This window comes from Peromyscus leucopus, chromosome 22, assembly GCF_004664715.2.
Source record: "Peromyscus leucopus breed LL Stock chromosome 22, UCI_PerLeu_2.1, whole genome shotgun sequence".
Taxonomy (NCBI): Eukaryota; Metazoa; Chordata; class Mammalia; order Rodentia; family Cricetidae; genus Peromyscus; species Peromyscus leucopus.
Genome location: NC_051081.1, coordinates 14,637,474 through 14,651,690, shown reverse-complemented (window position 1 = coordinate 14,651,690; position 14,217 = coordinate 14,637,474). Strand labels below are relative to the sequence as shown.

General features: G+C 38.3%; 1 protein-coding gene across 32 annotated transcripts in view; it reads right to left on the bottom strand.

Moving 5' to 3' along the window:
• Nrxn1 (neurexin 1) overlaps positions 1-14,217 on the bottom strand; it is a 1,067,728-nt gene that overhangs the window by 672,483 nt on the left and 381,028 nt on the right. For 16 of the 32 annotated variants that reach the window (XM_037198226.1, XM_037198233.1, XM_037198229.1 and 13 more), the window contains 3 exons: positions 4,841-5,142; positions 2,686-2,730; positions 1,503-1,664 (listed from right to left, as the gene is read on the bottom strand). In XM_037198226.1, coding sequence (XP_037054121.1) covers positions 1,503-1,664; positions 2,686-2,730; positions 4,841-5,142 — 509 coding nt within the window. The remainder of the gene's footprint in view (positions 1-1,502; positions 1,665-2,685; positions 2,731-4,840; positions 5,143-14,217) is intronic. The other 16 variants (XM_028893274.2, XM_028893323.2, XM_028893354.2 and 13 more) reach the window with 2 other exon arrangements.

Below are 14,217 nucleotides of genomic sequence, written 5' to 3'. Positions count from 1 at the left end.
TTGGGTTTTAATACCTAAGTGTTGTGGTTCTTCCTGCAAGTAACTTACCTGTTCTGAGCCTCAGTTTCTTTGAGAAATAAAGATAGTGAATCACTACCTACATTGTGAGGATCACTGGATAGCTTCGGGATAGTGCTAAACACAAAGGACTTTGAAAATGTTAATACTGTTTTTATCATAATGATAATTACTATTTTGTTAGTTTGTTATTGCCTATGGAGCTTAAGGCAGACCCTAAGGCATATTTTCTATCTTCAGAGAGTAGCATTCACTCTCTGAGAAGCAATGTCTCTCACCCTAATGTATGGATCCATTCTGCCCTTGAAAGCTGCAAGCACTTGTTATACTATAGTGGTTCTGAATCCCCCTTGGGGGCTATTTGTCTCTGTCTCTGTCTGTCTGTCTGTCTGTCTCTCTCTCTCTCTCTGTCTCTCTCTCTCTGTCTCTGTCTCTCTCTCTCTCTCTCTCTCTCTCTCTCTCTCTCTCTCTCTCTCTCGCACACACATACACAGAAACAGCTGCAGCAATTTGAAGGCATGTAATGATGACTTAGCACAAAGTAGTGACTTTTTCACTGTTGAGTGAAAAATATAAAATAAAAATAATACAATCAAGTTTATAGGATTACATTTTCTTTAGAACAAAACAAACTACAGCATTGCTTGTTAGTAGTGATTGTTGTGCCTAAATAACTAGCAAGTTCATAATTACTCCAATTTAGATTGTAAAAGTCTACATTGTCTCATTACCACCATACAACAAGGTGAGAACTTTACACTCCAAAACAAAATTTATGGTGACTGAATAGATTTAAAAAAATCTAGCTCGTATGGAATATAAAATTGAAATTCAAGGTCCTTCTGGTCTTTCCCCACAAATTTCAATCTTATAAAAATTTACAGCAGACACTGACAGCTGAGAATGGAGGATGAAACTGCTCTCCTCAGCTCTGGTTTTCCTCAGGTAAATATCATGTCCACTTACCAGGTCACAAAAGACACAGCTCTCCCACCTTCAGGACATGGTTAAAATGTAGCAACACTGTTTCATTGTGCAGCCTCATTTTTGTTTTCGGTTTTAGCTTAACTGTGTATGTCTTCCCCTTCCTCTTGTAGCATTTTTTTTTCTTTCTCTCTTTTTTCCCCTTTAACTCTCAAAAAGCCACCACAGTAGGGACAATACCCCAGAGAGTTAGCTCGAAACAATTAGCCCTTAGCCCTTAGTACAGCTTTAGACCCAAATCTCTTTCTGTTTGACGTCCTCTTACAGCAGATATACTAAGCTCTCCAGGAAAATGCCCACTGTGGGAAGCAGAGCTCGTTTCCTCAGCATGGAGTGTGAGCTGCCTTTACCCCCCATTCTGCATAAACAACACAAGGCTGAAGTGTTTAAGGTTGTGCCATTCCCTCTGGGAACATCAGATCTTCCTGAACGAGCTCTCAGTCGGGATCTGCAAAGATGAGATGGTGAGTTAAGGATGGTTCCATGCCATTGATAGTTACCTCTTTGAGACAGCCCATAAAGTTGTTACTGACTGGGGACCCCGGCAGGTCGGCTGTGCTGGGACTGCCTCCAACATAGAAAAAGTCATCGGAGCCCAGCATAGTGTAGTCTTCTTGCGTGTAGCCCGTTGTGGTAAGAATCCCATCCACTGATATTGTCACCTAGATAACAAAGCACAGGGAAAGGACACGCTATACTCAGACCTAGATGCTACAATCCTGGGGTATGCCTGTTTGTGTTTTGTTTATTTTAGTTTTTGTTTTGCTTTTTTGTTTTGTTTGGTTTTGCTTTTTTTTTTTTTTCTGTTTGTTTGGTTTTCAGTTTTAGCCCTGTGGCGGAACCCATTTTCATGTCTGTTTGAGGTTTATTCTTGGATTCTATTCAGCTAGCCCTGAGAGTTCTAAACTAGTTAGAGAGTTAACTGATCATTGAACTAGTGTCAGCATCATCCCTGCTGCAACTCAAAAGTTATTTAGCAGACACAAAAATGGTGTTAGTAAAATGCCTCCTAGGTTAGTTTGGCTGGTGTACGTATTAGTAAAGTTTAGTCGTCTGTTATTCACTAATCACAACGTGCACCTTGTTAACGGAAAAGGCGCAAGCTATGTCCAGCAACGTCACTGTTTGCACTACTGAGCAGCAGTTCTTGAGCATGCAAGTGCCTGAGGCATGCTGAGGGAAAAGTAGGCGGCAAAACAACCGGGGGAGCAGCACTGGCGATGCGCATGCGGGAGGTACAGACCGTTCAGAAAGGAAAGGAAAGAAGACGGGGAGAACCAAGGGAGAAAGATAACTGCTTAGTGATGACGTAAAGATGAGTGGGTGTGGCATCTCCAACATTCTCAAACCAAGTTTCCATGCCATGCATCATGAATGGTTAGAGACTGGCTGAGCCTGCGGTCACTCGGGCCAGCCACCATTTTTCTTATCTCGTGTTAACCACAGCTGGATGCAAAAAAACGTTCGAAACGTTAACGATGCCCCTACAGGTGAGTTCGAAAACAGAAGTTGACAGGAACAGGTAAAAAATAAGAAAGTCAACAACAGATGAAAAGAAGGAGGTCAAGGTAAGCAGAAGAGTACCAACCGCAGTTCCTCTTTTGTTAATGATGTCTACAGTTAAAAGAAAGAAAGAAAACACACGGCAAACCCAAAATAAGAAACAATTAGAATGATATCTACCGAACAATGTAGTTTGTTTACCATAGCGTGTCCAATGCCTGAGTGCTTTGTGGAGAAGGGGGGAGAAAGGAAATTAAAAACTGTGAACAGAATAACGATCGTTACTTAAAAAATATGATGGTCTCTACCATGTTAGTACAATTTTTTGATTCAGGTAACGGTTAGTAGAATGAAACATTCCATGAATGACATGTTAGTTATTAAGCATGTTAGTAACATAGAAAAAGGGCAAAAAAATTTTACAAGAAAAAAGCAGACTAACAAATAGGCCTCCCACAGAGGAGACAGTCTTTTCCTGCCCTTGTTCATCTCTTGCCACTAGACAGAAACAGACACATGGCAATGTTCCTTTTGTCTTCCTGAGGACAACTGAGAGCCATTGTAAACATCTACAAGGGATTCCTTTAAAGGCCTGAAGCCTATCAGCTGGCCATTATCACCCTAGCCCATCATAGTCCCCCCCCACACACCCACACCCAGCCCCAGCCAATTAGTAGGAATCAGTTGGCATTGCCCTGCTACTCAATTTTACAGCACACAAGGACTCCTCCTCAACTCCAAAACTTCCTTCGGTCATATTGATGGACTTTAGGGTCACAGTATACTGCAATGAAACAGAGCAAAGATCCTGACACACGCAATGAGTAGAATGGACTTGTTTGTAATCTGCCTGCCACACATGCACGCTGGCTGTGAAATGTCTGTTTTCTTGGAGCTACGCATTCTCAACTGGCTTTGTAACCTGAGCAAAGGCAAATCTAGAAAGTGGGCTCCTCAAGACCCACCCTTCCTTCTGTGCTCGTCTCAAATGAGCCTCCGGTCTCTTGGTGAGTATGTGAGAGAAAAAAAAAAAAAGAAAACGGAAAACCAAAGAGACAGACTAACAGGAAACCCATGGTCTATAGCTACGCTGACTATGGGTAGCCCTCCCCCAGAGCATGGGAAGCACGCGGCTCCTCCTCCCGTGTCCATGGGTGTCTGAAAGGCCTCGGAGACTCTCAGAATCGTTAAGTTTTGCTTGTCTGCCTCAATTACACTAAATCTCTGCTCCTAAGCTCCTTTTTTGCTTCTCTAGCTCAGATAGCTGAAGCCTTTCAGAAGCGAGAAGGAAAAGGTTAGTTAACAGATCAGAAAAGAGAGGGCAGTTTTTAAAAGGAAAACCAGAGACAATCGGTCATTCTGCAACTGTTCAGAGAAACAACAAATATGTTAAGGATGTTAGTTTGAGATTAGCATTTACCATTCAAAAAATTAGTCACTGTCAACACTTTAGAAATGATACATTATAATATAAAATTTCAGATAATCAAAACTCATAATGATAAAAATATAAGAACAATCTAGTCTGCTTTTGGCATATACTGTAATATGTCTCATTAAAAACATACAGTATATATATAGACCCATAGATTCAGTAGATCATGGGTATTTTTCTCATATATAGACTTGTGTAGGAATTTACAAATATATATATATGTATATATATATATATTTATATATATATTCTAATAGAAGTGGGCACCTAAAGGATGAAGTGACCTTTGTAGTTTAAGTTAAAGTATCTTTGTTAAAACAAAAATATCTTCATAAACAAAAACTTCAGACTATAGGTTACACCCAAGATTTAACTTTTCCCCTCAGGGACATTTTATTTTCCCATTTTGGGGTGGGAAGAGGAGGGAGTAGGGATAGATTAAAAATCTCAAGTGACAAAAAAAAAAAAAAAAAAAAAAAAACATTCTTTTTTAAACTACAAAAAAGGAACTGTGATTTAATGACCCCAATGTGCATGCTTCAAAATGACCACTATGAAAACTATAATTTTAAATTAAACAAACAAAAAAATCAAAACTACAACAAAATCACACACATTACAGGAAGGGCAGGTCGCAGGGATCTCCTTGCAGCCCTCTGGAAACTAATCACATGTCGCTGTATTAAAATAGCCTTTGGCCCCCCAGAACTTTCTAGATATGCCCCTGCTCAAGTATGGCAGGAAGATTCATCTCAGAAGAAAAAGCTAATCTGTGAGCACCTCTGGGCCCTGTTTCGTGTGGTTGGGATTCTCAGGCACCACACACACAGCTGTAGGTACCACAGGCACAGCTGTAGCAAGAAACAAAGGCAGTTACTGACTTATCCACTGCATTGTTACCTGACGCAGATTCCTGGTGACTTTCACATCATGCCAGGCATTATCATTAAACTTTCCATTCACAGGCTCCACGAGCGCTTCAAAGGCCCCTGATCCCAAATTAATGACCAGAGAGACAGCTCCATTTTTCAAGGCGAGATTGACATAATCAGCCGATTTCCCTGTGTGAAGCATGAGTCCATTCCTCTGAAGAGTTTTAAAGGACAGGGTTATTTCGTCACTGCTGCTTTGAATGGGGTTTTGTGACAGGTCGTAGCAGAAGTATTCAGATCCCTTGAAGGTGGCAATGTACTCTTCTTTTCCTAGAGGAAAACAGACACACAGGCCGAAGTCAGTAAGTGCACGACACATCAGCAGACCTTAATAAATGCAACAGCTAATGATGACCTCTGCTTAACCAACATTCAGGACAAATGTCCCTCAAAGACTCAGATGGGGCTGTAGGTGGCAGTATACTTTTAATAAACCACTTCAGGTATTGGGTCATCAACTACAGTAGCTAAAAGTGACATTCTTGAAAATTCAATTAATTTTTAAGTATCACTGTAAGAGCTCTGATCAGACAAGGCAGCTCTGTGTTATCTTTAGGGCATGAATCAGGTACCATGAATGCATATTGGATGAGTCCTGTCTGCTGATAACAATGGACTCCAATGTCTGCCACATTTGTACCATCTAACTGAGGAATTAGTTTTCAGGAAGATATTTATATTCAAAGATCTTTCTCAATGAAGATCCAAGCATTTTCATCACTGAAAGACCATGCAACTTTTTTTAGTAAGGGGCAAAGAAGGAATTTGATCTGGGAATAAACCAATCTCCTATTGAGTATGTATGTACTCCCTCCCTCATGGAGGGGGTAGTTATAAAAAGTCTGCTGCAGTCAGCTGGATGGTTAGCTCATTCCCTGGTTTCACCGAGCAGATGGTAGGACTGGCTGCTATGAAACTGGTAAGAGATCCAGAACAACATCATAGGGGCAGCATGCAAATGAAGTCTCAACATTCTGTCCATAGCTCAGTCTTTAGTATATTTAGAAGTTACAATGTGGGTCCCACCACATGCCAGACAGATCAACAAAAATGTGGCCATTTGGGAAGAACAGTCTTCTCCCAGCAGCAAAGTAAGGCAATGGAAGCAAGATGTAAGTCAAATGTGCCCAAGATTTCCCAAGCAATGATGGTAATGTGCCAAAATACATGCAAACAAATAAAAAACATCACAAACAAACAAAACTACAAAGCAACAACAACAAAAGAGGCCTTATGGTTAGAGATCAGCTTGTGACAATCTATAAAGAGAATGATAAGTGCTACTAAAGAGAAAAAAATCTGTTTTACTGGTAACACAACTTCTCTATTAGCACGTTGGAATATTCAGAAACCAGAATGAGTTTGAGTTTTCTCCTTCTCTGTTCTAGTCTTGTTTTGTTTGAGGTAGTCACTATGTAGGTCAGGCTGGCCTCCAGCTAACAATCCTCCTGCCTCAGCCTCCTGAGCACTAGGATTACAGGTATGTGCCAGCAAGCCTCCCAAGGCAATGGTTTTTCAGGACTACTATCCTTTGCTAGTTTAGTTCATGTCATAGAGTCAGAGCTCAATTCAAGGTTTCATCTCTTCAAAGCCAGATGTCCCCACTTTCTAGAACATTGGTAGACCATATCACTAGCTCTGTCAGCATCCTCAGTGACCACTAGTAAACAAATAGTGAAGTCTAGTATGCATGGAAAACAGAGCAAATTCTAATTGAGAGTCACAGGAAACACAAACCAATTCATAGTAAGACGTTGCCTTATTTCGTACATTTAAAGGCAACTGAGCACCTCCCATGTAGTAGATCCAGTGCTGTGTTTTAGTGATGCACAATAAACACAGCAGACCTAATGACTGTGTTGGAATGATTTAGTGGAGATATCTGAGTCTCTGGAGAGTTTAATATGACAACAGTTTCAATACTGAGCACCAACAAAATGTGCATTTAGATCTCATTTTGATCACCTGGTAGCTGTCATGTCACTGAAGGAAATTACACATCTTTTAAAACTGTCAGTGTCTGAGGCCATTAGTGATACTGATCCTTCAGGACTGGTCTGAGTCTATAAGGCAAAGGCAGAGAGGGTACCTGGTAATGCTGGTAAGTGGTACCCGTCTACCTTGTTCTCTCCCCAGTGGAGTAAGTGTGGCAAATATTATAAAACCTACAGCACATTTGACTTTGAAAAAGGAAATACTCACTTTCAAGATCAAAACTGGGGGTGGGGTTGGGGGGAGGCAAGGATTCTGATTATTATCATCTCAATTCAATACCACACTGCAAGCCACAGCTAGCACTTTGAACCAGCAAAGCATGTGAACATTGTAAATATTACAACTAAGACAATAATGGCATATTAACAAATTATGGTTTCATAACTGGAAGGACAAAAATGATCCACCCGAGTGTCTGGCTTAGTAATATAACTTAGAAAGGCCACAAGGTTCCTTATAGGCCAGAAATCACTGTTTCAACAAATTTAAGGAAGACTATAGATTCAGTAAAAATTTAACTAAATCCCCAATGGATTGATGTAAGAAGTTGATGTTACAAGTTCTATAGGAAAACCAAAGTAGTCAAAATTGCCAAGATATGCCAGAGAAGGGTGTATGGCAACTTGACGTAGTGGTAGACACAAGAAATCTATGGCAACTAAGAGAATGGATTGAGACAGACAGAAAGATAAAGATAAACAATATAAAAACAGCTCTAAATACATATGGAAATAATCTATATTAGGTTTTGCATTTAAGGTAAGGAGGAACAACAGGACCATTAGTTAGTAAATAGTGCTGGGATATCTAGTTATCTACACAAACACAATGAAACAAATCAATTCTAGCTCATCTAAGGCTAAAATTAAGATGGGATATTTGTAAAATTTTCTTATGACAGTAAGCTGTGACATAAAAGTCTATACAACAGCACTAAAATGTTGATTAATCTAAATCAAAATAACAAAATCCATTTATCAACAATACCACAAAAGTGTAAGAAATGAAATAAAAACCTAAGAAAAGTATTTTCATTTCATATCAATCACAAAGAATTACAACACAGCATCCAAGAAGCTCTCCAACAAATGAATGCTAAGAAGACAAATGATGGAGAAAATGAACAGAGTAAATGGACAGCTTCCTGGATAACTATATAAATAATATAAATGGATAATTTCATTAAAACAAATATGGAGAAATCAACTTATATTCAAACACCATTTCATAGCCAAAAAACTGACAACAATTAAAAAGTTAAGAAAAACTCCAAAATTTGACAAAGCTATTGATAGATTCATTCTTCCCCACTATTGATGAGGTTGAAAAATGACCAACTCTAATAATTCTGATTGACACTGTGATCCCATGACAATTTCACAGATGGTGAACTAGACTTTTAGGAAATTACCTAAATTCTAACAAGTCACCATCACTCTGAATAGATCTCTGAACTGGAGATGCTTTAGAGGCATTCTTCTGACTCTACCCTTCCATGTATGTTACTTAAGACAATGAACTCTACAGGATCTGAATGACTGTCCATGTCATAAGATGCATAGTAGCAGAAGGCTAGAACCCAGCCTCTTGCCTATAAACCCAGTCACTGCCTAATAACACCATGTCATTGGTGGAAAGGAGTGTGGAGTAGCATTCTGAGATGATGAAAAACACAACAATGTGTTTGTGAACATGTGTTGGTAGTAAGAGTTGATGGTTTAAGAATGAGGGAAGCATCTATTCAGATTCCATGTAAGTGCCTCAAGTCCTTAGACTTTCAGAGGCAATTGCATTCCAGAGTCCATTCCACGTCTTGGTGAGGTATTAAACAGCACAGAGAATCTATGACCTCAGGTTGATCATCCATATACAGTATGATATAGTATAGACCAATCTAAAAGTAATAATGTGAAGCAAAACCAACAAAAATGAAAGAGTGTAATGGGCTTCTGGTTCTATGCATAAGAAAGTGTAAAGCATGAGCAAGTAGCATTTTTTGATACTATAAATTGAAGTAACATCTCCCTTTGTTAGAGTTGGGGAGAGTCTGCTCTTAATTGGGGTATTGGTAAGCTCAGAGTACAAAAATTCAGTTATGTGTTTATGATGGTGCAGTTCTTGGTATATACACTGTTTTCAATATTAATTTAAATCATCTAGATGACTGAGCACAAACTAAATTATCCTGATCAAATATTTTCTTCTTGGAGCTGGGGACAATTGATTCATTATTTAAAAGCACTTGCTGATCTTCCCAAGGACCTGGTTTGATTCACAGCACCCACACTAGACAGCTCACAACCACGAATAATTATAGTTTCAGGGATTAAAATATCCCTTTCCTATGTCTGAGGGTACCCACACACATACGGTACATAGAAAAAAATCAGACACATAAATAAAAATGAATGAAGATTAAACATAAAAAATTTTCTTCTTCATTAAAAGAATGATGTAAGATTACATACTGATGGTAAAATTATTAATGAAAACTAAAACAATAGCAACAATAATATTTTAACAGTCACATTTAAAAATATTTTTCAGTATAGATTAATAACATAAATATAATTTGCTCTTCATAGCAAGCATATAAGATTTAGAAAAGAATTTAGTGACCACAAATATAATACTAATGTGTTAACTGATGATGTCAAGATGAAGATAGACTACCACTAATTATAGACATATTATAAAGTACCAGAAATTAAAAAAATAATAAGCTGATTATAAACATGAAGAATTTGTCTAAGAGCTTTGTTCATTTGCTTCATGTTACTATAAATTTGAAAGGCGAGTCCTAGGAGGGTATCATTGGATTTGAATTCTATTCTATTTTTATCCATTCAAAATTGAGATGAAAATAAATAATCCTTTGTTTTTTAATTTCCTGAAAGTTCAACAGAAGTAGAATTCTATATGTTCCTGATAGTCTGCCTTGAACAAAGTTAAATTTGTTAGAATAAACCTGAGTTCTCATCTGAGTCACACAAAAGCATCTGGGATAGTAACAGTAACTAAAACTTCTCAGCTGTAACATGTTGAAACAACAGGGTAAATTCCCTGGAAGACACAGCAGATGAATTAACAATGTGAATAAGACACTAAGAGACTGCACTCTTGATAGCACCAAGGAGGGTGAATGGTTCCATACTTCAGCAAGGTCAGTCAGACCTGCTCTCAGAACTCTTCCCACAAGACAGAATTCTGGGTATCTCCAAAAATGGTAAAATGCTTCTAGATTAAATTCCCAAATATGTTTTAAACTCTCTAAAAGAAGACATGAGGGGTGTGATAGGATCTTCATATACCAGGGATCAAATGCTTCAAAAGAATAACATTATTCTAACTGATAAGAATTAGATCTTGATGTGATGAAGATTTTCTCATGATTAGTCACATGTTGAACATTGCATCTGATAAAAAAGCAACAAAAATAAATAAATAAAACAAATTCTCATTTGGAATGGCCTTAAAGATAAGCCATATATTAAACTGGGTGGTAGGTTCAACACATGGATCCCTTTCAATACAAAGATTCAATGATTCAACTTTACCAGAGGACTTAAAAAGAAGTCAGATGGCTTCACATTTTCTCAAGCAATGGTCCTTTCTTTTTTCCAGTATGGGGTATAATCTCATTAATTTGACCTATTTACACAAATTTCAAGCCTTCTGAACTTCACTAAACAAAAAATCTCTAAGCAAAGCGTTGGGCATTTTAAGAGTAAAAATAAATAGGGCAAGGCCTCACTGCCTACACTTGTGGGGAGAACTATCAGATCCACTCCGTTGTCAAGAATCTATTGTATGCCATTGCTCTGGATGCCTTTGCTTTTCATATATAATCCCAACTCATATAAATCTGTAAGGTTTTACTATAACTGTGTGAGTCTAGGATGGCATTCTGCATGAATCAGAAACCAAAATTAATATGTGATAAAAAATAAACAACTGCACACAAATGAAGATTTGAGTGAGAGGCCTGCTTCATATCTTTCTCTACTTCAGAAGTCAAGTCCACAAGACTGTCACAGCAAACGGATCCTTGACTTAACAAAGGCAACTGCTTGAAATTTATAAAATTAAATTAAATGATGAGATTGGTTGTCTCAGACAGGAAAGAGAAAACAGAAACTAGTAAACTTTGCCTCTTGAAATTCCTGTCCAATTAAGTCCTCTCTTCCAAGTAATCAGACAAAAATTAACATCGTTTTATTTGTTATAACCCTTTATAAAGTTAAGTTCAAATCACTATTATAAGGAAAATAACTAATTTAAAGAAAGAGTAGTTCATTCATAGATTTACTTAGTACAAGATTTTAAAACATTATATAGTTCTTAAATATAATTGAACATGAATAAGTTCTGAGGCTAACCTCTATTATTGTACAGTAATAAGATACTTTACAAACTATTCAATCAGGTTTTATTATCTTAGATAAACCTACAGCAATTAACCAGGAAATAAACAACCAAATTTCCATGAAATAATACAAATGAGGAGGCAAATTCTTATAAATATACTTGAGATAATGAAATACGCAAGTTAAAAAAAAGTCCATATTACTTAGATCAATGTTCTCATTCGTTTATCAGGGTGAAAAACCCCAAAATCAAAATTAAGGGAGCATTTCCAATGGGGAGACAACCAGAATAGAATTCTTGCTGTTGATTCCAGCTTCAGACTCCTCTTCAGGTCATATTACATTATATAAATCTGTTACTCATATCCAAAAAATGGATTGCAGCTTAAACTTGAGCACATTTTTACCCAAAGTAAACAAAAATGTTTCAAAGCTCTAGTATGATGCTCTTCAAATCCAACTGGGAAAGTGATTTGAATAGTTAACTAGCAGCAGATGCTGGGAACCGGACACCGCATGCCGCTCTGTATTGAGGAATGACAGTCATTTCACACGAATCCAGTAGCAGTACAAGGAACGTAATGGGCAAGTACCCTGACATTCACAAAGTACCAAGTACTGCAATGTTTGTGACCACGCCAGTCTCAGGCCAAGTTGCTGAATCTGCAGCCTCTACACTGTGTATTTTAACCTGGAATTAATAAACGTTAAAACATAAACATAGCTTGATAAGTATGGTCCTTAAAATGACTTTCTGCATGAACTTATGAATTCTCCAAATTTCAATAAATGATTACTCAAGAAATAGGTAAATCTCGAAATACAATTATTCTTAAAGCAGATTTATAGGTAGGTATTCATTTGAAAAGTGAGGTATACAATCCTCATTTCTGAGGTGGATGTAGAAGACATAATTTTAAACAAGAAAGTACATTATTACTTACTTGGTCATGATAACACAGACTAGATTATTTAATCAAGTTTCAAAGAGTAGCCAATGAATATACCCCCAGCCAGGAATCAGAGCAATACTGCCTCTAGTTCTAAATCTTTATCATCCGAATTACCCACATATTTGGTCATGTAGCGAACCATTCCAAATTTTAGAATAATTTTTTTTTAATGTAGATACAAATAAAGGCATCATGGAATGTAAACATAGAGTGGAGAACTTCACTGAGTATAAGTATGAGACAACACTGGTTGAAATGAAAGTGTTCGGGGAAATTGATAGATCTGCATGAGCAAACAGATGGGGGCAATGGAGGGTATGGGATGGGGGATGAGAACATAAGGGAACGGGATGGTCAAGCTGGAACAGGGACAGAGTGGGAGAGCAAGGAAAGAGATACCATGATAGTGGGAGATATCGAGGGAACAGGGGGAAACTGGGTGCTAGGGAAATTCCCAGGAATCCACAAGGATGACCCCACCTTAGATTACTAGCAATAGTGAAGAAGGAGCCTGAACTGGCCTACTCCGGTAATCAGATTAGTGAATACCCTAACTGTCATCATAGAGCCTCCATCCAGTAACTGATGGAAGCAGATGCAGAGATCCACAGCCAAGCACCAGGCTGAGCTCCAGGAGTCCAGTTGAAGAGAAAGAAAAGGGATTGTATGAGCAAGGGGCATCAAGATCTTGATGGGGAACCATACAGAGACAACTGAACCAAACTAGTGGGAACTCACAAACTGTGGATCTATAGCTGTGGAGCCTCCATGGGATTGGACTAGGCCTTCTGCATAGGTGAGACAGTTGTTTAGCTTGACCTGCTGAAGGGGCCCCTGGCAGTGGGGTCAAGAGCCATCCCTGCTGTATGAGCAGGCTTTTTGGAGTTCAGTGCTTATGGTGGGACACCTTACACAGCCCTGGTTCAGAGGGAGGGGCTTGGACCTGCCTCAACTGAATGTACCAGGCTCTGCTGACTAATTATGGGAGTCCTTGTCTTGGAGGAGGTGGGAATGGGAGGTGGATAGGAGGGGAAAGCTTGAGGGGGGATAGGAGGGAGGAGAGGGGCACCTGTGGTTGGTATGTAAAATGAAAGAAAATTTCTTAACAAAAAAAAAAATGAAAATTTTCAAAAAAAAAAAAAAAAAACGACTTCTTAGCCGTCGCTATTCATATCGTGACCTGAAGACTGTGTCATTACTATATTTTGAAAATTCTGAGAAATTGAGAGTGTCAGGATGCCTGGCCGGCCAGCCATACTCTGTACTGTAAGAGGATCCTCCAACTGATGCTGATGTAGACTGTGGAAATTCCATTGCTAAATAGATTCTTACCACGCTGCAATGTAAGAAGAAGCCATCATATGGCCCTACCACATTTTTACAAAGGAATAAACATTCAGTTCAATTATTTTGTATCTTTTCATCATAAAAAAGAAACCTAGGGAAAAATGCAATGGCTGTATCTGATCAGTGTGTAAATGTGTCAAATATCTACTTAATATGCATCCCAGCAGAGTCCAGGCTTTAAATCACTGAGAGTAATGGCTGATTTCTTATTCTCAATGTGTTTCATCTTTAGTCAATATTACAATAGAATTATCAGTAGGTTTGGAAACTTACTACTTCTCTTCTCGCAAAATCTACAGGGTATATATCTCCTGATACTGTCTGGCAAGTCATCGTGGTTAGCAAACAAACTTAAAAGGCTCATGGAGTTTTTTCTCAGAATATCTTTAGTTATATACTACTGTGGCTGAAAAGTTAACTCTCTCTCTCTCTCTCTCTCTCTCTCTCACACACACACACACACACACACACACACACACACACACACACACACACACACACACCATGTACTCTAGATGTGAGCAGACTCAATGAACACAGATAGGTCCTGGCCACCAAATTTCCACTTGTGCTTAAGTGAACTGGGGACACTATAACACTATGAATACCTAAATGGAGGAAATCTACAGTGCTAAATCAGAATCTGTCACATTTAAGAGAAGAAGGGCAATTCCTTAAAAGAG